This window comes from Eschrichtius robustus, chromosome 19, assembly GCF_028021215.1.
Source record: "Eschrichtius robustus isolate mEscRob2 chromosome 19, mEscRob2.pri, whole genome shotgun sequence".
Taxonomy (NCBI): Eukaryota; Metazoa; Chordata; class Mammalia; order Artiodactyla; family Eschrichtiidae; genus Eschrichtius; species Eschrichtius robustus.
The window spans coordinates 55,001,878-55,026,050 of NC_090842.1; the positions used below are offsets into that span (position 1 = coordinate 55,001,878).

General features: G+C 37.4%; 1 protein-coding gene across 1 annotated transcript; it reads left to right on the forward strand.

Moving 5' to 3' along the window:
* Window positions 1–1,096: 1,096 nt before the first annotated feature.
* Window positions 1,097–22,747, forward strand: LOC137753392 (zinc finger protein 570). Its single transcript, XM_068528605.1, has 5 exons — window positions 1,097–1,215; window positions 2,413–2,487; window positions 6,234–6,360; window positions 6,690–6,785; window positions 19,065–22,747. Exons 2-5 carry the CDS (start codon window positions 2,455–2,457, stop codon window positions 20,417–20,419), a joined length of 1,611 nt encoding a protein of 536 aa, XP_068384706.1. The 5' UTR covers window positions 1,097–1,215; window positions 2,413–2,454; the 3' UTR covers window positions 20,420–22,747.
* Window positions 22,748–24,173: the final 1,426 nt, after the last annotated feature.

Sequence of the window (24,173 nt, forward strand, 5' to 3'; positions counted from 1 at the left end):
TCTGCCATACACACTATCATACCACAGTCCTACTCCACTCTCCACCAGTCAGTCACTTTCTATCATAGCACATTCTCACAGTTAACATCACAAATGTCACACACAATAACACAATAACACACATGGTCACAGAAATGCACCATGCTCACTCCAACACACAGAGTTTTGCATAGTTACTCTCACAGAAATACACACACAATGACAGAATCAAAGGGTGGTGCACTAACTCACAAAATCAGTCAGGTGACAGAAACTTAAACAAATAAAAACTTAAAATATAATCACTGTTGTTCTAAGGGGGTATAGAGTCAGGTTAAGGAGCCGTGGAGTGTCGGGGGAGAAGTGTAATCAGGGAAGTCCTCTTGGAGATGAGCCATTTGTATCTGAACTTAGGGAACTTTGAAGATACCCGACATAGGAGCCATTTTAGGAAGAGGGGACACAGTCACATCCACCATCACTAAATCACAAACACAGGAACCATATGTAAAGGATGACACTCTCTACCCTGACCCCTCCCCTCCTGCCTTCAAGGTAAACCATTCCCTAGGAACGCCCTAGGGAAGGCGGGACTGGGTGGAAGCATAATGCACCTGCGCACTCCGCTCCCAACTGCCCACCACACACCACACACTTTTTTCAGGTTCCCCAGCTCAAAGAGAGGAACTCACTCTTCACGCACTTTGTGTAGACGCGAGCGCACTAGCGCGCGCCCACACACCACCCGGCCCCCTGCGACTAGCCCAAGGCTTGTAATTCTCTGCTGCGTTGCTTAGAGAGGTGAACCGAAACCCTGTGCCTGCGCACTTCAATCCCAGACCGTCTAGTGTGACGCTCGGCCAGTCTCTGTGGCAGACCCAGGCTCGGAGCTGAGAGGAATCATCGGGTCTTCCAGGCTCCTTCTGCAAGGCCAGGGAGAGGTCGGCGTGGCAAGAGCCGGGGCAGAGGGGGCGGTGTTACGAACCCCCAGAGGAGCTAAGCTGTGGCAGTTTAACTCCCGGGTGCCGAGCCTTTTTCTGGTCAGGACTACATTTCCCAGTGGCCCCCGCGAGCACTGGGCCCGCTGCTCCTTTGTGTCCTCCGGAGGCCAGGTCGCTTCTTTCCGGGCCCGCGAAGGCTGGGTTCCCTCAGATTCAGGGCAGGAGGTGGGCCCGAGAGGAGGTTACCCGAGTTTTCCGGGCTTGGACCTGGTCTTCCGGTACTTCAGTTCTGCAGGTAGGAAGTGGGTTGAGGAGCGGCCTGTGGGTCACCCTGACGTCGGTCCCCGGGCCTTCTGTGTGACTCTTCGTGTGAGACGGGGTTGAGACCTTACGGTGCGTGAGCCTGTCACCCGATGTGCCTGTACACATCGTATCTGTGTGACTGTGGGTGCGAGTGAGTCGATGGTTGGTGCCACAGAGGGCGAGACTGTGAGCGGGGGCGGGAGGGTACTCTCTGTCTCCCGTTGTTCCTGTATCCTCGGCCTCTTTGTGACTGGAGTGTGAGATCACCGGTTGTGATACCCTAGTATTTGAGGCTGGGGGCTATGGGAGAGGGTGACGGTGTGAAACTGCCCGTACCCGTGGCCGCTGTGATCTGTGTAAGATGGTGGTTGGCGCTGTAGTTTTTAAGAATCTGTGGGTGTGTGTATGTTGTGTTTTTGTTTTTTTTTTGCCGGGGGGGGGGCGCTGAGTGAGACTCTGTGCCACCAGTATCTATTAAAGCTAACCAGGTGATGCCAGTGTGCCACCAAGTTTCAGAACCACTGATCTACTGGAGAGGAGAAGGAAAGTGGAGTCAGGAAGACCTTTATTTGATCTCGGTGCTGTTATTTATTAGCTGTGTGTCTTTATGCAAATGATTACATTACTTGGAGTTTTTATTTGTAAAATCTAGAAAATCTCTTGTTAAAATAATAAATTAGGGGGCTTCCCTGGTGGCGCAGTGGTTGAGAATCTGCCTGCTAATGCAGGGGACACGGGTTCGCGCCCTGGGCTGGGAAGATCCTACATGCCGCGGAGCAACTAGACCCGTGAGCCACAACTACTGAGCCTGCGCGTCTGGAGCCTGTGCTCCGCAACAAGAAAGGCCACGATAGTGAGAGGCCCGCGCACCGCGATGAAGAGTGGCCCCCGCTTGCCCCAACTAGAGAAAGCCCTAGCACAGAAACGAAGACCCGACATAGCAATCAAGCAATCAATCAATCAATCAATTAAAACTTTAAAAATAAATAAATAAATAAATTAGGAAGTGATTTAGGCACAGGTTAAATTGTATGCAAGCAAATTTCTAGGTCTCCATTCTGCCTTCTCTCTATTGGAGGGAAGGGTGCAACAGAGGAAAGAGAAGCAAAAAAATTCTAGGCTAGTGATTCTGGATGCTGCAAGGAAAGCCTAGCTTCTCATGTTCTCTTCCCCATCTCACTCATCTAAGGACACTGCCATTTCCCAAGAGAAGAGTCAAGGGGAGGAAAGAATGGCTGTTGGACTTCTTAAAGCCATGTACCAGGTGAGCTGGTGTTTTCTCTTTCCTGAAATATTTTCCTGCTTTTCAAAACAAGCAGACATTAATTTTCCTTCTGCTGAAACTTTTCTGGGTGACCAATCATGTCACTTCTTAAAACCCTCCAATGGATTCCCACCTGCTTCTGGATAAATGTTGAAGTCCTTGCCTTGGCTTGCAAGGCCCTACATAAACTGGTCCCTGGCTAACCCTCTGACCTCATCTAATTTTTCCCACTCTGTATTTCACTCACTCGGTTCCAGCCACACTAGCTTCCTCGTAGTGATTTGAGTACATTCTTAACTCATGGCCTTGCACTTACTGTTCCCTCTGCCTAGAATGCTGTTCCCCCAGATACAGACCAACTTCTTCATTCTGGTCTCTGTCCAAATGTTCATTCATTCAACAAATTTTTGCTAAGCACCTATTAACTAAGGAGGCTTAATCCTAGTCTTCTTTTCTGCTCTATCTACATTCACTCCTTTGTTGATCTCACCCTGTTTCACAGCTTTATATACCATCTATATGCCAACAACTACCAAATTGTATACAGCCCAGAAATCCAGACTCATATATCCAACTACCTACTCAGCATCTTCATTTGGTTGTGGAATGGATACCTCAAATTTAGATGTCTCAAACTGAGTGAAATGAGCCATTGGAAGTTTGGGAGCATAGGAGTGGCATGATCTGATTCCCATTTAATAGGATCACTCTGGCTGCTATTGAAAATAAACTGAATGGGACAAGGATAGAAACAGGAAAATCAATTAGAAAACTCTTACATACTTCCCCATCTAAGATGTTCAAGCTAAAAGTCTTCCATTAGGAAATTCTGTTTGTCCTGCCTTCAAAATACATCCAAAATCTGACCACTTATTACTACCACCAGTTTCCATTCTGGTATAAACCAACATCTCTCACCTGGATTATTGCTATGCCCTTCTAACTTGTCCCTCTACTTACACCCTTACTGTCTTTAGTCTGTCCCCAACAGAGCAGCCAAAGTGATCCTGTTACGTATGTCATATTATGTCATTCCTCTTCACATCAGGGAGAGAAACAATGGAAAGTATAGACAACTCTTTAAAATAGTTTAGCTGTAGGGGAAGAAGAGAAATGAGTGGTAACTGAAGGAGAAACTGTAGTCAACAAGGTTTTTTAAAGATGGGTATATGTCTGTGGGCTGATGTTAAAGATTCAATAGAAAGGGAAATTGAAGATGAAGAGGAGAGAGGAGGGAATTGCTGGAACACTGTGCTTGCGTAGCTGAGAGCAGCTGAGGTCTGGGATACAAGTGGAGGGGTTTGGCCTTTGCTAGGAAAGTGGGCTGTTCATTTATAGTAATAGGATCAAGTTAGAGTTTATGGGCCAGATGCAAGTAGATGTGTAGATGTTGTGGGAATTTGTGGAAATTCTCTTAAAATGGCTTTTGTTTTTTCACTGAGACAAAGCAAGATCCTTAGCTGAGAGTAAGGATGGGGGAGGAGGTGTTGAAGATTGAAGAGAGAGAAGAAAGTATCAAATGGTCATTTAGGAGGGTGGGGGAAATGAATGGACTAGAGAAATGTATCATGTAGGTAGGTAGAAATATATCATTTTGGCCCCCTGGAAGTTAGTGATCATGAATTTAAAGTGAGACCAATTAGCATGGTTTCTCTAGCAAAGTTCAGCTGTGCAGGGTACAGAAACAGAGTATGCTGAGTGATGGCTGTGGTTTAACCAGGTGAGTATAGTTAAGTGAGAGGGGGCCGGGCAGTTGAGGGTATATGCATGGGGGTGATTATAACAAATGGTTGTTCTAGGAAGTGAGGGTATGTGGGGGTGAAGAACAGTGAAAACGTGGTGAGATCAATGATTTGTAGGTTCTAATGGGGTCGAAGAATTATCCTAATTGGGGTACCAGAGGGAAAAAACTGGAATATAGGAGGTGGAAGTGAGAGTGGGAGAGTTGAGCTTATGGAGGGTTTTGTACTTATTGGTAACGACAAGGTCTAGGGCATGATCATGAAGTGAGCGACTGACGAAGTGTGGAAGACAGGCTTATTGGAGAAGATGGGGTCAGAGAACTGAGAGGCCAGGCTGTTGGGAGGGTTATTTATATGGATATTGAAATGACCAAAGCTTATGTTTGATGGGAGTAGCATTGGAGAGAGTAACAGTGAGCCAGATGCTAAAGTGCTCAAGTAATGCCAGAGAATTTGTATCTACCAGGAATTGGTAGATAATGGAAACAAGAAGTGATAGTGACATAGCCTGATTTCATGAGGTTGAAAACTAGGTATATTTTAGGGAAGAGGGTGGGGCAATGGTATGGAAACAAGTGTAAGGAGCAAAGAGGTCACCTACCTCACCTCCACGTGCTGTAGTACAAGGGATGTGAGAAATGAGACAGTCACCACATGACAGGGCTTCAGGGAAAGTTGTCTTCTCCGCTGGGAATCATGTTTCTGTAAGGCAAAAAGGTTAAGGGAACTGTTGACTTTCTTTAGACTGGTTTGATTATAATTATGAATGGATTTTGAAACCAAGTATTTGGTTAGAGTTCAAATATTTTAAGAGGTTCTTTGTTAGAGGTCAAATATTTTAAGGTTAGAGTTTAAGCTCCTTATGTTGACATTGTAATTATTTTCATTGACTGTATAAATTAACTTAAAGAATCAGTGAAAAAATGTGTATGTTGTATATAAAAAATTTATACATTTATTATACATATTTATGTAAGCTAAGGAAAACATTTTTGGAAGCATGTATACCACATGAACCAAACTTTTAACAGGAGCGTTTCTGCAGTATATGAAGGATGTTATTGCTAGGGCAGAGAGGGAGAAATTCACAAACTACTTAATATAATTAAATAAGAAAAAAAGTTACTGTGTGTTGAAAAAACACTTTAAGAATTTTTATTTTGTAGAGACAGTTTTTTTAACTATGACAAAATTGTATCAAATGCCCAATTAAAAATCTTGCTTTGACAGATTCACCTCTTCTAATTTTGTAAAAAAAGAAAAAAATTTATGAGTGTGTATGTGTGTGTGTGTATCCATCCCCACAACACATAATGTATGTTAGTTTTCATCAGGTGGTCACATTATAGAAACCTGGAATCCAGCTGAATCATAGCATAGCTCCAAGTTTTTAAGAACTTTGCTCAGCCCCTATAAGCAAAAACAGTATTATGAGTGGAACACTCATTTCTTTACACAAATTTTAAGTACTCTCTATAAAAGTATTTGAATTTTAATGGAATTGATCATTTGTTTTGCTTGTTCTAGAACAATTTTCAGAGATACAGCAAGCACTTTATGGTCTCATTTTTGATCCTCTTATAGCTTCTTGAACTTTGCAAACCATTCATTCATTAATTCAGTTTATTCAGCAAATGTCTGAATGCCTCATGTGTGCCAGATACTGTTCTATAACTGGGATATAGCAGTGACCAAAACAAAAACATACTCTGCCCTCATGGACTTTACATTTTAATGGAGGTGAGGAGCAGACAATAAATAACAAAATAATTAAGTATCATGGAGAAAAATAAGGAGGGTTAGGGGAATAGGGAACTGGGGTAAGAGCATTGCTTTTTTTATATACAGAACGATCTGAGAAGTACAAAAGCCCTGAGGGGGAACATTCTTGACATATTTGAGGATGTAATGTATGGGAGAGCCCTGTGCGCCTGGGGCAGAATGAATGAGGCGAGTATGGGAAGAGATGAGGTTGTTTCACTTCATTTATTTATTTCATTTCAGGAGTTGGTGACCTTCAGAGATGTGGCTGTAGACTTCTCCCGAGAGGAGTGGGATTGTCTGAATTCTTCTCAGAGGCATCTGTACAGTAATGTGATGTTGGAGAACTACAGGATCTTGGTATCACTGGGTAAGAATATCTTCTTGTAAAATTGAGCTTATACTCATAAGGGGCACTTTGCTACCACCATTGTTGTGAATTTTTAGATAGCATCTGTAGTGCTTGGCTGAAAGTCTGCTGCCTGTGCCAAAGTAACGGGTTAATATTTGTGGAGTTGGCAGTGAACAGGTCTATTATTAATCTGTGTTGGAAGCTTCAGCTTCCCTGTCCTTTGAATACATGTCCTTATCACAGTTTTCTCTGGCTTACTGCAAGCTCCCTCTTCCCTGATGATCAAAGAATTGGATGTGAGTTCTGGGATATCTACAGCATGACCAAATTCTGTTTCTTATATGCAGGTCTTTGCTTTTCTAAACCAAGTGTGATATTATTGTTGGAACAAGGGAAGGAGCCCTGGATGGTAAAGAGAGAGCTGACAAAAGACTTGTGCTCAGGTGAGTGAAGAGGAATAGGCAGGCAAAAACCTTTGCAGGTGACAGCCCAGCTTGACTCAAAGGTATCACACCTCTTCACTCTTCTTTGTTGTTGGCATGTTCCTCTCAAATGTCCTAGGTCTTAGTAGAAACTTGAGTCCTTTTAGTGTGTTCTCCCAAAGTTGATATTCTAAACTGTCTCTCCTTCCACATTTTGCCCCCTCTTATTTATTCTCTGAGTCCCCTTCCTTCCCAGTCTCATAAACCTCTTCCAGTCTTTAAAAAAATCTTTTCCTAATCTGATGAACTTTTGAACTTTTGATGAACTACAAACAGCTGTAACTGAAGTAACAAGTTCAAATCCTGACACTTACATGCATTGGAACTTTGGGCAAGTTACTTAACCTCTCTGTGCCTTTGTTTTGTCATCTGTAAAATGGGATAATATTTTTAAGGTGCTTTCAACAGTTCCTATCTCATATTATGAGCTCAAAAGCTGTTAGCTGCTAGTATTATAATAGTAGTAGTTTATCTCTAAATGCCTCATTTTTCTCTTAATGGTCAGTTCATTCATTCCTTTAATCAACATTTATTGAATTTGTACTTTAAACAGAGTACTTGCAAGATGCTAGGGTATTATACATTTATGTAAATAATCAAATAGTTGATAGGCTTGTAGCAGAGATAAAATATGACTGAAAATGGCACACATGAAAAGAAAGCTGACATGAAGGAAGCTCAGAGAGAGGTGAGAGAGGAGTCTGCTTAGTTGGGAAGATGGTCTTTAACAAAAACACAGGTCAGGGACTTCCCTGATGGTCCAGTGGTTAAGACTCCTCGCTTCCACTGCAGGGGGCGTGGGTTCGATCCCTGGTCAGGGAACTAAGATCCTGCATGCGGTGTGGTGAGGCCAAAAAAAAAAGGTCAGAAGCTAGAAAACATTTGAGGGGTTAGCTTTGTGGTGTAGGAAGGATTTTCAGATAGGCATAGGAAGCATTAAGGTAAAATGAAGGACTTAAAGTTCAGAAGAAAATTAGGGTCATTGTAAACATCTCTGTCAACACTACTCCCCAACTCATTCCCACCCCTTCCACTACCTCTCCCCAATCTTTTATGTTCATGTTCAGTTTTCTAAGGAAAAATTTTGATATGGAACTGTAGTATCAAAGAATACGTGGCTAAATTTTATTTATTAATTATTATTATTAAATAAATCATACACACATAAATATATTAGACTAAATATGTACTTTAGGTAATAATATGACAAAAAATGTACCTGCTTCTTAACTTAGGATATAAAAGATTGTCAATGCCATTTTAGGTCCTCAAGGGCCCCTGCCTAGTGATATATCACTCTCTACTCTTGGACCATCTCTACCACTCACTAGGGTAACCATTATCCTACAATTTTGCTTATCATTTCTTGACTTTTCTTTATTGTTGGTGCCATATAGCCCTAAACAAAATACTTATATTTGCATATTTTCAATTTTTTATACATGGAAATATATTGGAAATATAGTGTACTGATAATTCTGACTTTTTTCAACTCAAAATTATATATTATATATATTATATATATTATATATTATATTCCATGTTGATTTTAGTAACTATTTTTCATTGAATTTTTTTTTTTTCGTGTTGAAATGTAATGTATTCCACTGTGAAAAATCACAATTTATCCATTGAAGGGCATTTGAGTTGTTTCAGTTTTATGTTATTATAAATGTTACTGCTATGAACCTTATTATATATGACTGATGGTGTACATATGCTGGAGTTCATGTAGAGAATATAGCCAGGAATTTACTGCATAATGCTATTTTACTTTCCAGATTACTTGTACTAATTTACATTTCTAACAGCTGTGTGTAAGAGTATTCATTGCTCTACATTCAGAATTGACAAATTTTTAAATTTTTTGCAAATTTGACGGGTATGAAATATTATCTCCTTATACTTGTCATCTGAATTTCCTTGATTACTAAAAAAATTTGGCATCTTTTTATATATATAAATGGCCATTTTGATTTCCTCTTCTGTGAAGTGCCTGCTCAAGTCCTTTGTTCAGTTTTGGGAATATATATATTTTTTATGAAGTATAGTTGATTTACAATATCATATTAGTTTCAGGTGTACAACATAGTGATTTGATATTTTTATAGACTATACTCTATTTAAAGTTATTATAAAATATTGGCTATATTCCCTGTGCTATACAATATATCCTTGTTGCTTATTTATTTATTTATTTTTTGCTGTGCCATGCGGCTTGTGGGATCTTAGTTCCCTGACCAGGGATTGAACCCAGGCCCACTGCAGTGAAAGCACCAAGTCTTAGCCACTGGGCCACCAGGGAATTCCCACTTATTTATTTTATACATAGTAGTTTGTACCTCTTAACCCCCTACCATTATCCTGCCCCTCCCCCATACCTTCTTTGTACTGGTAACCACTAGTTCATTCTCTGTATCTGTGAGTCTGTTTCTGTTTTGTTATGTTCATTTGTTTGTTTTATTTTTTAGATTCCACATATACGTGATAACATACAGTATTTGTCTTTCTCTGTCTAACTTATCACTATGCCTAATACCCTCCAGGTCCATCCATGTTGTTGCAAATGGCAAAATTTCATTCTTTTTTTGTGACTGAGTAGTATTCCATTATATATATTCACATACATACATATATATATAGGTATATATGTCACATCTTTATCCATTCGTCTGTTAATGGACACTTAGATTGCTTCCATATTTTTGCTATTGTAAATAATGCTGCTATGAACATTGGGGTGCATGTATCTTTTTGAATTAGTGTCTTTGTTTTCTTCAGATATGTACCCAGGAGTGGAATTGCTGGATCATATGGTAGTTCTAGTTTTAGTTTTCTGAGGAACCTCTGTACTGTTTTCCATAGTGGCTGCACCAATTTACATTCCCACCAACAGTGCAAGAGGGTTCCCTTTTCTTCACATTTGTTATTTGTGGTCTTTTTAATGATAGCCATTGTGAAATGTATGAGATGATATCTCGTGGTTTTGATTTGTGTAGCTTATGTTTTTGATTTTGATATTTTGTTTTAAGAAACCTTTCTATATTCTGAAGTCATATGGGTGTTCTCAAATTGTCTTCTAAAGATTTTCCTTTTACATTTAGGGCCATAATCCAATTGAAATTGATTTTTGAGATTGAAGTAAGTATTTAATTTCTAAAACCAAACGTCCCAGACATTTACTGAAGAAATGAGCTCTCTTTGCTTATTGTTCTGAATGTTACCTCTTAATATATCAGGTTATAGTATATTTATGGGTCTGATTTTGAGCTCTGTTCCATTCCATTGATCTCTGTTTTCTTACAAATTTTCTTAAAATTTCTTCAAATTTTATTCTATATATCAATTTTGGAATTTTTTAAAATTTGTGAACATAGTTTATCTCTCCATTTACTTAGGTCTTTAAATTTCCTTCAAATGTGTTTTATAATTTTCTCCATAAAGGCCATGCACATCTTCTATTAGATTAATTCCTAGACATTTTAATTTTGTTCCTGTGTTAAATGTTGTCTGTGTTTTCAATTTGTTGCTCATACATAGAAATAAAGTTAACTTTTGTACTTTGACCTTATATCCAGCAACATTGCCAAGCTCTCCCATTAATACTAGTAATTTTTAGATTTCCTTGGCTTCTTCTGTGGGCGGGCATGTCTGTGAATAATGGCAGTTCCTTCATTTTAAATTCTTATACCCTTAATTTCTTTTTTCTGTTACCCTGTCTTAGATCACCAATATGGTATGAACCAAAGTAGTGATAGCAGGCATTTTTATCAACTTCTGGTCTCAATGAAAGTGCTTTCATATTTTGTAATTAATAACTCTGATGTTTAAATGTTTCTGGTAGATACCCTTTCATTACTGTTTGCTAGAGTTTTGATTGTATAAAGCTTTTGAGTTTTAATGTCTTTCTGTAACTGTAGATGATTAGATGATTTTTACTTTTTCATCTGTTTATGTAGTGAATTACATATGACATTTTTAATGTTGAACCAATCTTGTATTCCTGAGACAAACCCATCTTGATCTTTTCCATTCATTGCTAGCTGCTATTTGCCAATATTTTATTTAGTTTTTTTGCATCTACGTTTGTCAGTGAGGTTGGCCTTCAGTTTTTCCCTTCATGTACTCTTCTTGTCAGATTTTGGAATCAGGGTTGTCCAAGTTTCCTAAACTCTGTTGGTGAGTATTCCTCTTTTTCTTCCTTAGAAGAATTTGGGTAAAATTTTAAAAATTTGTCTTTTGAATGTTTGGTAGAACTTTGTTCATCTTGGCCTGGGATTTTTTGTGTGAAAAGAACTTAAACTAATAATTCAATTTCTATTATAAGATTTTGTGTTTTTTATTCCTCCTATAGTCATGGAGTTATGGTATTTTTTCTAAAAATTTATAATTCTCATGTAAGTTTTCGAATTTATTAGATAAAGTTATTCATTATTTTCTCTTATCTGAAGTTGGTAGTATATGTAATTATGACCTCTTTTTCCTTCTAAAAAGGGAGAAACAAATCTTTCAACTTATTAATGTTTTCAGACATTTTTTACTTCACTGATCCTCTCTAATTTATCTTTAAAATGTTTTCATGTATTTCTCCTCTACTATTTTATTTCTCCTAAATTTTTTATGCTATTTTCTCTCTCTCTCTTTTTTGCTGGCTTTTAAACTTAGATAATTCAGTGTTTTTGAGGCTTTCTCTTTTCTATTATAAGCATTTAAGACTATATTAGGAATATAGTTCACATGTTTTGATATGTAGTATTTTTGTTATCATTGTATATCTTAGCATTTTCTAATTCCCATTGATTTTTTTCTTGACTGTGAATTATTTGGAAACTTTAAGTTGCAAACTGAAGTTTTTTGTTTGGTTTAACTACATTGTGATTGGAGGATATGGTCTAGTTAACATGCATTCTTTGAAATACTTTGAAACCTCTTTTACATCTTAGGGGTTAATTTTGGTAAATATACTGTGTGTTCTAGAGAATGTCTGTTTGCTGCTTGTGGAGTACAACATTTGATATATGTTCATTGGATTAAGCTCATTAATTGTGCTGGTCAATTCTTCTGTGTATTGATTTTTTTTAAAAATCTCTTTGAGCATTATTTTGAAAGTATTTTATAAGGTGATATGTTTGGGGGATTATCTTTCTGGTAATCCCAGAATGATTATCTTTCTGGTGAATTCTTATATTATTGTTACTCTTTAAATCTAGTGATGATTCTTCCCTTAACTATTTAGCTTAATATTAATATAACTATATTAGCCTTCTTTTGTTAATATTTCCTTAGTTTAGTTTGTCCCACCCCTTTACTCTCTTACTTTCTATGTGTTTTTTTTTGTGAACAGTATATAGCTAAACATTTTTTTGTCCAGTCTGATAATCTAATTGTGTTCTCGTTGAGTTTTAGGAGTTCTTTATGTACTCTGGATATTAACCCCTTTTCAGATACATGATTTGTAAATATTTTCTCCCATTCCTACCGTGGGTTGCCTTTTCACTCTGTTGATTATGTCCTTTGATGCACAGAAGTCTTTAATTTTCATGAACTCCAATTTGTCTACTTTTTTCTTGCCTGTGCTTTTGGTATCATAACCAAGAAATCATGGCCGAATATAATGTCATGACGATTTTTCCCTATGTTTCCTTCTAAGATTATTTTAGTTTTAAGTTTTAGGTTTAAGTCTTTGATCCATTTGGGGTTAATTTTTGTATATGGTATAACAACTTCTTTGTTTTGCATGTGGATATTTAATTTTTCCAGCACCATTTATTGAAAAGCCTGTCCTTTCTCCATGGAATGGTCTTGGCATGCTTGTGAAAAATCATTTGACCATGTATGTGAGGGTTTATTTCTGAGCTCTCTGTTTTCTATTCCATAGGTATATATATCTATCTTTATGTCACACCACACTGTTTTGAGTACTGTATCTTTGTAATAAGTTTTTTTATAAATTTATTTATTTATTTTTGGCTGTGTTGGGTCTTTGTTTCTGTGTGAGGGCTTTCTCCAATTGCAGCGAGCGGGGGCCACTCTTCATCGCGGTGCACGGGCCTCTCACTGTCGCGGCCTCTCCCGTTGCGGAGCACAGGCTCCAGACGCGCAGGCTCAGTAGTTGTGGCTCACGGGCCTAGTTGCTCGGCGGCATGTGGGATCTTCCCAGACCAGGGCTCGAACCCGTGTCCCCTGCATTGGCAGGCAGATTCTCAACCACTGCACCACCAGGGAAGCCCTGTAATAAGTTTTGAAACCAGGAAGTGTGAGACCTCCAACTTTCTTCTTCCTTTTCAAGATTCTTTTGACTATTCAGGGTCCATTGAGATTACATATGAATTTTTGGATCAATTTTTCTATTTCTGGAAAAAGCATTGGGATTTTGATAGGTATTGCATTGAATCTCTAGATAGTTTTGCGTAGTTTGGACATCTTAACAGTATTAACTTCTAATCCATGAACACAGGATGTCTCCATTTATTTATATCTTTAATTTCTTTCAGTAATGTTTTGTAATTTTCATTGTAGAAGTCTTTCACATTCTTGATTAATTCCTAAATATTTTATTCTTTTTTGATGCTATTGTAAATGGAGTTGTTTTCTTAATTTTCTTTTCAGATGTTCATTGTTAGTGTATAGAAATGCAACTGATTTGTGTGTGTTGACTTTGTATTCTGCTACTGTGTGGAATTTGTTTATTAGTTATAACAGATGTTTGTTTTTCTTTTGTGGAGTGTTTAGGATTTCTACATGTAAGATCATGTTGTCTACAAACAAACAATTTTATTTCTTCCTTTCTAATTTGGAGGTTTTTTTATTTGTTTTTCTTGCCTAATTGCTCTGGCTAGAGTCATTTCTGACTTTAGTTGAATTGCTCTTTTTTCTTAGTCAGTCTTATTAAAGGTTCATCAGTTTTGTTGATCTTATTGAAAAAACAACTCTTGGTTTAGTTGATTCTTTCTATTGCTTTCTTAATTCTCTATCTGGTTTATCTCTGCTTGAATCTTTATTGTCTTCTTCTTTCTTCTAGATTTGGCTTAGTTTGCTCTTTTTCTAGTTTGTTAATATTGTTGATTTGAGATCTTTCTTCTTTTGTGATGTAAACTTTCACAGCTATAAATTTCCCTCTTAGCACTGCTTCTGATGCACCCCATAAATTTTGGTATGTCATATTTTTATTTTCATTTGTCTTAAGATATTTTTAAACTCTTCTGTGATTTCTTCTTTGACCCATTGGTTGTTTAAGTGTGTGTTGTTTAATTTCCACATATGTGTGGATTTTCCAATTTTTATTTTGCTATTGATTTCTAGTTTCATTCCATTATGATTAAAAAAGATAGTTAATTTGATTTCAGTCTTTTGAAATTTATTAAGACTTGTTTTACGGCTAACATATAGTCTATCCTGGATTCATGTTTATTTTCTTGATGAATGTTAGGATTTAAAAAAAAGTTTTTTTTTTATTCATGGTGTTTTTGTTTTTGTTTTTTTGGCCATGCCACACAGCTTGTGGGACCTTAGTTCCCCAACCAGGGATTGAACCCGGTCCCAATGCAGTGAAAGTGCCGAGTCCTAACCACTGGACTGCCAGGGAATTCTCTAAAAAAAAAAAAAAAAAAATTCTTGCAGTGAGTTTGCCAAACTGCAAAATCCGAGAGGACAGCATTCCACAAGATTGTACTTATTTCAAACACCAGCTGCAAGTTAGGGGATCCTCAGGGCCACCCTCATTTCTGACCCACTGGCTACATGTTTGGGAGTGCCTACAGTCACCCTCAGGTTTAATGATTCACTAGAATGACTCACAGAACTCAGGGCAAGAGCTATATTATGATTACAGCTTTACTGTAACAAAGACTACAAATCAGAACTAGCCAAAATGAGAGACACCAAAGGTGAGGGCGGGGAGAGTTGCAAATGTGAAGTTTCTGTTGTCCTAAGGGCCCACCAGGCATCTCAATATTCAAAAGAATATTACCAACCAGGGAAGCTCTCACAAGCTTCAGTGTCCAGAGTTTGTTTTGTTTTGTTTCATTATGTAGGCATGATTGAGTGAATCATTACCCAGCATGACTCAATCTCCAGCCTTCCTTCCTTTCCCAAAAGTCAGACTGATATCATGGTGGCTCAGAGCTCCAACCCTTTAATCATATGGTTCATCTTTCCAGCATGGTTAGCCTCCAACCTGAGTCATCTATCTCGTTAGCAAAAACTATCTAGGGGCTCATCATGAGTCACCTTATTAGTATTAACTATCAGGTGTAGTCCAAGGGGCTCACCATGAATAACAAAGACACTCCTTCCAGGAGTTTAGATGGCTTAGAGGTTACCTCCTGGGAAATAGGGACAAAGGCCTGCCGAATTCTTTATTGCACAGTTCTTTCAAGAAATCACAATAGGCTCTGACTGTAATTGAATGGACATAATAGGTAAATTTAGTCAGACTTTGTGGCTTTACATTGTTGGTTCCTCATATACAAAAGCAAAGTGTGCATCTTCTCCCTTTATTCAAATTTTTTGGGGTGGTCCATCATTAGAATTGTAAAGCTTTTGTTCTTTTCTTATAAAGTTTATTTCTAGGGTTTTTTCCCTCTTCATTGTTGTTGTTGTTATCAATGTTAAAGATATCTTCTGAGATTAATTATTTTCTTTATGCTTTCTTCTATTGCTTTTTAAAATTGATTCTAAAATTGCAAAATAATATTCTTATTTGAAAAAAAGAAGTATAAATAGTACAGTAATTTCCCACATAGCTTTTATATTCTATTCTATATTCTATTCTTTTATTTATCTAATTATTCATATGTGGTGTTTTGCAAGCCCCAATGTATACTTTGTATATAAAGAAAGATAATTTTTATTAATGGTTACTATTACTAGCTGTCTTTTTTTGGGGGGGGCCACACCACACGGCTTGGGGGATCTTAGTTCCCTGACCAGGGATTGAACCTGTGCCCTTGGCAGTTAAAGCATGGAGTCTTTAACCACTGGACTGCCAGGGAATCCCCTTTGTGACATTTCTTAATAATATATTCCAAACTGTGTATATTATTGTGAAAGTATATTTTATACTTTTTCAGTATAAAGCATTGAACAAGTTGATTTTTATTATAACCTTTAATATCATGTGGTATTAATGTTCTCAGCCCTGATTTTTTCTTGCTTACATTTGTCCTTCTTAATCTCTTTGGGTTTCTTCTCTTTTCCTGAATATCTTAACGTTGGAGTGCTCCAGGGTTCACTCCTCGCTCCTTTCTCTTCTATCTACACTCATTCTCTTAGTAATTTAGTCTCTTTAAATACCATCTATATGCTGGCAACTCCCAATTTAAAAATCTCTAGTCCAGACTTCTTTTTTTTTTTTTCTGAATTATAGTTGATTTACAGTATTATATTAGTTTCAGGTGTACAGCATAGTGATTAAAAAATTTTATAGAGGAGGTTCCCTGGTGGCGCAGTGGTTAATAATCCTCCTGCCAATGCAGGGAACATGGGTTTGAGCCCTGGTCCGGGAAGGTCCCACATGCTACAGAGCAACTAAACCCGTGCACCACTACTACTGAGCCTGCGCTCTAGAGCCCGTAAGCCACAACTCCTGAGCCCGCGTGCCACAACTACTGAAGCCCACGCGCCTAGAGCCCGTGTTCCGCAACAAGAGAAGCCACCACAACGAGAAGCCCACATGCTGCAACGAAGAGTAGCCCCCACTCACCACAACTAGAGAAAGCCCGCGTGCAGCAACAAAGACCCAATGCAGCCAAAACTAAATAAATAAATACATAAAAATTTTTTTATAATTTTATAGATTATACTCCATTTATATAATTATAAAATATTGGCTCTATTCCCTGTGCTGTACAATATATCCTTGTAGCTTATTTATTTTATACATAGTAGTTTGTACCTCTAAATCCTCTACACCTATCTTGCCTCTCCCTGCTTCCCTCTCCTCACTGGTAACTACTAGTTTGTTCTCTGTATCTGTGAGTCTGTTTCTGTTTTGTTATATTCATTTGTTTGTTTTATTTTTTAGATTCCTCATATAAGTGATAACATACAGTATTTGTCTTTCTCTGTCTGACTTATCACTAAGCATAATACCCTCCAGGTCCATCCATGTTGTTGCAAATGGCAAAATTTCATTCTTTTTTATGACTGAGTAGTATTCTGTTGTATCAGTATATATATACCACATCTTTATCCGTTCATCTGTTGATGGATACTTGGGTTGCTTCCATATCTTGGCTACTGTAAATAATGCTGCTCTGAATATTGGGGTGCATATATCTTTTTTATTAGTGTTTTCATTTTCTTTGGATACATACCCAGGAGTGGTATTGCTGGATCATATGGTAGTTCTGGTTTTAGTTTTCTGAGGAACCTCTGTACTGTTTTCCACAGTGGCTGCACCAATTTACATTCCCACCAGCGGTGTAGGAGGGTTCACTTTTTTCCACATCCTCACCAACGTTTTTTATTTGTGGTCTTTTTGATGACAGCCATTCTGACAGGTGTGAGGTGATATCTCACTGTGGTTTTGATTTGCATTTCTCTGATGGTTAGTGATGTTGAACATCTTTTCATGTGCCTGTTGGCCATCTGTATGTCTTCTTTGGAAAAGAAGTTCTTCTGCACATTTTTTAATCGAGTTGTTTTTTTGACATTGAGTTGTATGAGCTATTTATATATTTTGGATATCAACCCCTTATCATAGACCTCTACCTTAAACTTAGTCTCATGTGTCCATCTGCCTTCTCAACATTTCCATTTCAAAGTCTAAAAGACATATTAAGTTTATGATGTTTAAATCTGAACTCTGGATCTTCTATACCTCACTACCTAAGCTTGCTGTACCCATAGCCTTTCCCATCAATGTTGATGGCTATTCCATCCTTCCATTGTTCAGACCATGAACTTTGAAGACATGCTTGTCTCATCTCTTTCTGTTACATTCTTTATCCAATCTGTCAGTATATCCTCCTGGCTTTTCCTATAAAATATACCTAGAATCTGACCACCTCTATATACCTCCACTGATATCTCTCTGGTCTGAATCATTATCATTTCTCACACTGATTGCTACAATAGTAGGTCCCCTTCCTTCTCCCCTTGCTCTCCACCTTCCAGTATTTTCATTAAATCATAACTAGATATCACTTCTGTACTCATACCACTTCAGTGGCTCTCTATCTCACTCAGAGTAAAACCAAATTTCTTAGGTGGCCTATAAAGCTTTAATAATCTGATTATCCTTTACCCCCTGACTTCATCTCCTACTACTCAGTCCTCTCCAGCCACACTGGCCTTCTTGCTATTCCTCAAACAAACCAAACATGCTTCTACTTTTAGGCTGTTTCTTCTGCCCAGAATGTTCTTTCTTTAAATATCTAAGTAACTAACTTTTTCACTTCCTTCAAATCTTTGCTTTAATTTTTTGTTTGTTTGTTTGTTTTGGGCTGAGTTGGGTCTTCATTGCTGCATGCAGGCTTTCTCTAGTTGTGACCAGTTGGGGCTACTCTTTGTTGCAGTGCATGGGATACTCATTGTGGTGGCTTCTCTTGTTGTGGAGCACGGGCTCTAGGCACACAGGCTTCAGTAGTTGTGGAATGTGGGCTCAGTAGTTGTGACGCACGGGCTTAGTTGCTCCATGGCATGTGGGATCTTCCTGGACCAGGGATCAAACCCGTGTCCCCTGCATTGGCAGGCGGATTCTTAACCACTGTGCCACCAGGGAAGTCCTGCTTTAATGTTAACTTATTAATGATTCCTACCTTTGACTTCACCAACACTCCTGAGCTCTCTTACCCTGCTTTTCTTTTTCTATAGCACTTAGTACCTTCTAACATACAATAAAATTTACTTATTTAGCATTTATTTTCTGTCTCCCCCAAGAACATAAGATCCATGAAGGTAAGGATCTTCGTTTACTCCAATATGAAAGCATATAGAACAGGACCTGGTACAAGGTTCAATGAATGTTCTTGAAAGAAGTAACTATAAAAATGGAGATTATTTCAGTTCCTGTATTATTCATACATGCATAAAATTATAACTGAGTCCAATCACCTACATAAATCCTTCTTGACCTGAGATTTACCTTATTGATTTTCTTATAATTCTAATCATTCCTCCTAAAGTTTCTCTATGACCTATTTTCAGTTTCTGTTCTTACACACTTCAGAACTACTTTCATAAATGTACCTTCTGGTACATAATAGAGTAGACATTTTTTTTCTTATTATTTTTCAGACTGGGAATCTGTGTGTGAGACTGAAGAGTTAACCCCAAAGCAGGACATTTATGAAATGCGATCATCTCAGAAAGTAATAGAAACACTTACAAGCTGTGGCCTTGAGTACTCCAGTTTGAAAGAAGAATGGAAATGTGAGGGCCACTTTGAGAGGCAACCAGTGAATCAGAAGGCATGTTTCAAGGAAAAGACAATCACTCATGAAGAAGCCCCTGTTGATGAAAGAGGACAAGAATATAACAAAACTTGGGGAAGTTTCCATCCCAGCACACTACTTCATACACAACAGATAATCCCCAAAGAGGAGAAAGTACATAAACATAATACACATAAAAGCTTTAAAAAAAAATTAATGGCTATTAAGCCCAAGAGTATCTATACAGAGAAGAAACTTTTGAAATGTAATGACTGTGGGAAAGTCTTCAGTCAGAGCTCATCCCTTACTCTTCATCAAAGAATTCATACCGGAGAGAAACCCTATAAATGTATAGAATGTGGGAAAGCCTTCAGCCAGAGATCAAATCTTGTTCAACATCAGAGGATTCATACTGGAGAGAAACCCTATGAATGTAAGGAATGTAGGAAAGCCTTCAGTCAGAATGCACACCTAGTTCAACATCTGAGAGTTCATACTGGAGAAAAACCTTATGAATGCAAAGTGTGTAGGAAAGCCTTCAGCCAGTTTGCTTATCTTGCTCAACATCAGAGAGTTCATACTGGAGAGAAACCCTATGAATGTATTGAATGTGGGAAAGCATTTAGCAATAGATCATCTATTGCTCAACACCAGAGAGTTCATACTGGTGAGAAACCTTATGAATGTAATGTCTGTGGGAAAGCATTTAGCCTTCGTGCATACCTTACTGTACATCAGCGAATACATACTGGAGAGAGACCCTATGAATGTAAGGAATGTGGGAAGGCTTTCAGCCAGAATTCACACCTTGCTCAACATCAGAGAATTCATACTGGAGAAAAACCTTATAAGTGTCAGCAATGTAGGAAAGCATTTAGCCAGATTGCCTACCTTGCTCAACATCAGAGAGTTCATACTGGAGAGAAACCCTATGAATGTATTAAATGTGGGAAGGCTTTTAGCAATGATTCATCCCTTACTCAACATCAGAGAGTTCATACTGGAGAGAAGCCTTACGAATGTAATGTTTGTGGAAAGGCTTTTAGTTACTGTGGATCCCTTGCCCAACATCAGAGAATCCATACTGGAGAGAGACCCTATGAATGTAAGGAATGCAAGAAAACCTTCAGGCAGCATGCACACCTTGCTCATCATCAGAGAATCCATCTTGGGGAGTCACTGTCACCACCCAATCCAGTCAATCACCAAGTCCTGTAGACTATCTCAAAAATACTTCTGGAATTTATACTCTTTTCTCCATCTCTAATGTTGTCATCCTAGTCTAAGATTCATCTCACCTGGATCACTCTATAGCTTTCTAACAGGTTATCCTGTATCAACTTTTGGTCCCCTTAAATTCATTTCCCACCATGCACCCAAACTGATCTTTTTCAAGTGTAAGAATACACACATCACTGCCTCCAGTTAAGTTTTTTTGGCTTGCTGTTGTTCTTAAGCTAGCATTCACAGTCTTTAAAACTGTCTATGAGGAGCTTCATTATCTGGTTCTTAGATACCTTTCAGCCTTATTTTATTCCAGTCTCTCTGGGCAGTAAGCACTTCCCAGGACTAAGAGCTTAGATTCTGGAAAATCATAGCTCTACCACTACTGTAGCATTGTGTGATTTTGAGTAACTTGCTTGACTTATCTAAGCCTCAGGGTTTTCTTTAATTCTTAAAATAGGGATAATAAAGGATACTGTATTGTAGAAATGTGAGTATTAAATGAAATAGTGTCTATTGTAGATTGGTGCATATTAAGTAAGAAATTTGCATGCAAAGTACTTAACATAGTGCATCAAATATAGCAGATATTCAATTTAATAATAATAGCTAACATGCATTGAGTGCCTACTATGCACCAGGCACTGTTCTACATACTCAACATATATTAACTCATTTAATCCTTACAGCTAAAACAAGATTCCTTAGTGGACAAAGCAGAACATCCATGGGAAGCAGCAGGTCAGAACTGGGGAAACCTAAAAACTTTAGAATATATGTGGGAGTGTTTGTACTCTAGGTGAGTAATTGATACAGACAAAAGTAGTAGAACTATAACACAACCAGTTTTAGGAGGTTTCTAAAGAAACAATTGGATAAACTAATTAAAGAAAATGAAGATTCACTGAGAAAAATACAGAACTTATATTTAGATCAAGAAAAGAACAGAGAGTATTGCAATTAACTCCAAAAACCCAATAAACAGAAATTTATACTGTAGAATAAAAAGACATCAGTCCCAGGTAATTGTATGGGTGAATCTAGGTGATTTCAAAAGCATTTAAACTGTTTCATACCATAGAAAAAGTATAAAGTTTATAAATTTTTATCAAGTGATTATAAAATTGAAACCAAAAGGGGACTGAGGGAAGAAAACTACAGTCAAATGTAGTTTGACGACATTTATATATATACACACATGCATATATATACTTTCATTCATTCAGTGAATTTTGAGTAACTACTGTTTGCCACACACTGATTTAGACATGAGGAGATAAGATGATCAATACAAAGACCATGTCCTCATGGAATTAAAACAATAGATTTTCTAGGCCCAGAAAACTGAAGAACAGTAAAATAAATTGAAGGGTATTATATAGCCTAGGCTGAAGAGACTCAAAATAACAAAGTTATCAGTTACTCCTAATTTACAACTTCACTGCAGTTCCAACCAAAATTCCTCAATGGGCCTTTTTGCCCTTTCATGTCACAGCTTTGTTTTGAAATTCATCTATGAAGTGTGAATTCTAAAGAAACAAAATTATCGAATCTAATCTATTTGTAGAAATTTTGCATATGATAAAGATGGTTTATACCAGTAGAGGAAGGATGGATTTGGGAGTAGTAAAATAATTGACAATGTACATCACAGCAGTAAGGGAAAAAAATAAAACCACAATGAACTATTTCAAAATCATCACATTAACAAAAGCATCACAGTACCTATTACTGGGAAGACGTGGAGCAATAGGCATATTCATACAGTGCAGTTGAAAATAGTTTTTTAAAAATAATTTATCAATATCTAGTAAAGTTGAAGATGTGGATACTCTTTGACCCAACAATTCCACACTTAAACCTCTACAGAGCCTCTCCTTATGTGTTCAGGGAGATGTACATGAAGACCCACTTCAATGTTGTTTGTGAAAATGAAAAGTTTAGGGTAAGCAAAACAATCATTAGCGTTTAAGTAAGTTAGAATTGAAATTAATGAACTAGAGGTACTTTTATCAATATGGATACATCTCAGAAACAATATTGAAATCGAACTAGAGGGTATTTTGTATGATATGGTTCCACTTATTTATATAAAGTTGGAAAACATGCAAATCAACACTATATTTTTCATGGCTAAATACCATATGGAAATAGTGTAATAACATTTATGGAAATAATCATCAAATTGTGATGACCTCTGGGGAGGGAGAAAAATGAGATTGAGGAAAGGATGCAAAGGGAGGTATCTTTTAATCATTAATTTCTTTAAAAAAATAACTGGCCAGTTATTCTAAATTGATAAAGCTGGTTGTGGGTTTTTATTCTCTGTATCTTTCTATATGTTTAAACTATTTCATAATTAAAAAAACATTTAAGTAATGTTTGCTTTTGTCAGTTATTCCTTCACTATACCTCAGGCATGCCATATTCACCATTCATATCCAATCCATAGTCACCATTTTCTTCAGAAAGAAGCTCGTATACAATTGCCTTCCAGATGCAATCACTGTTAACAATTTGGTGACTATCCTTCCAGGCATCAGAGTTTTGAGAATGACTATATTTTTACGCTGAGAGTTTTATAGCCTACTTACTGCATTTTTCTTTCCCCATCATTCCTTTTTTCCCCCAGCTTTATTGAGGTAGGATTGACAAAATTATATATATTTAAGGTGTACAACATATTGTTTTCGTATATTTATACACTGTGAAATGATTACCACAATCAAGCTAATTAACATATCCATCACCTCACAGAGTTACCATTCATGTGTACTACATTTTATCATCAATATGATTAACAATCACTCGCTATTTCCCCCCAACCACTCCAGGCCCTGGCAACCGCTAATCTACTTTCTGCTTCTATGAATTTGACTATCCTGGACATAAGTGGAATTATACAATATGTTGTGTTTTATGACTGACTTCTTTCCATTAGCATAATGTTTTCAAAATCCATGTTGTATCATGTATCAGTACTTCATTCTCCTTTTAAAAAAATAGACTTTATGTTTTAGAGAAGTTTTAGGTTCACATCAAAATTGAGTGAAAGGTACAGAGATTTTTTCATATGACCCCCAACCCCACACATGCTTAGCTTCCCCCATTATTAACATTCCCCACTAGAGTGGTACATTTGTTACAGGTGATGAACCTACACTGGCATATTATCACCCAAAGTCCAGAGTTTACATTAGAGTTTACTCTTGGTATTGTTTATTGTATGTGTTTGGATAACGTTATGATGACACAAATCCACCATTATAATATACAGAGTAGTTTCACTGCCCCGAAATTCCCTGTGTTCCATTTACTTATCCCTGCCCACTAACCACTGGCAACAATAAATTTTTTGTTGTGTCCTTCATTTTGCCTTTTCCAGAATGTTATGTAGTTGATATCATACTGTATGTAGCCTTTTCAGACTGACTGCTTTCACTTAGTAATATGAATTTAAATTTCTTTCATGTCTTTGCATAACTTGATAACTAATTTCTTCTTAGCACTGAATAATATTCCATTGGCAGGATGTACCACAGTTTGTTTATTCATTCACCCGCCAAAAGACATCTTTGTTGCTTCCAAGTTTTGGCAGTTATGAATAAAGCTGCTCTAAACATCTATGTGCAGGTTTTTGTGTGTACATAAGTTTTCAAATCCTTTGGGTAAATACCAAGGAACCCAATTACTGAATCATATGGTAAGAACTTCATTCCCTTTTATTGCCCCAAATATTCCACTTTAT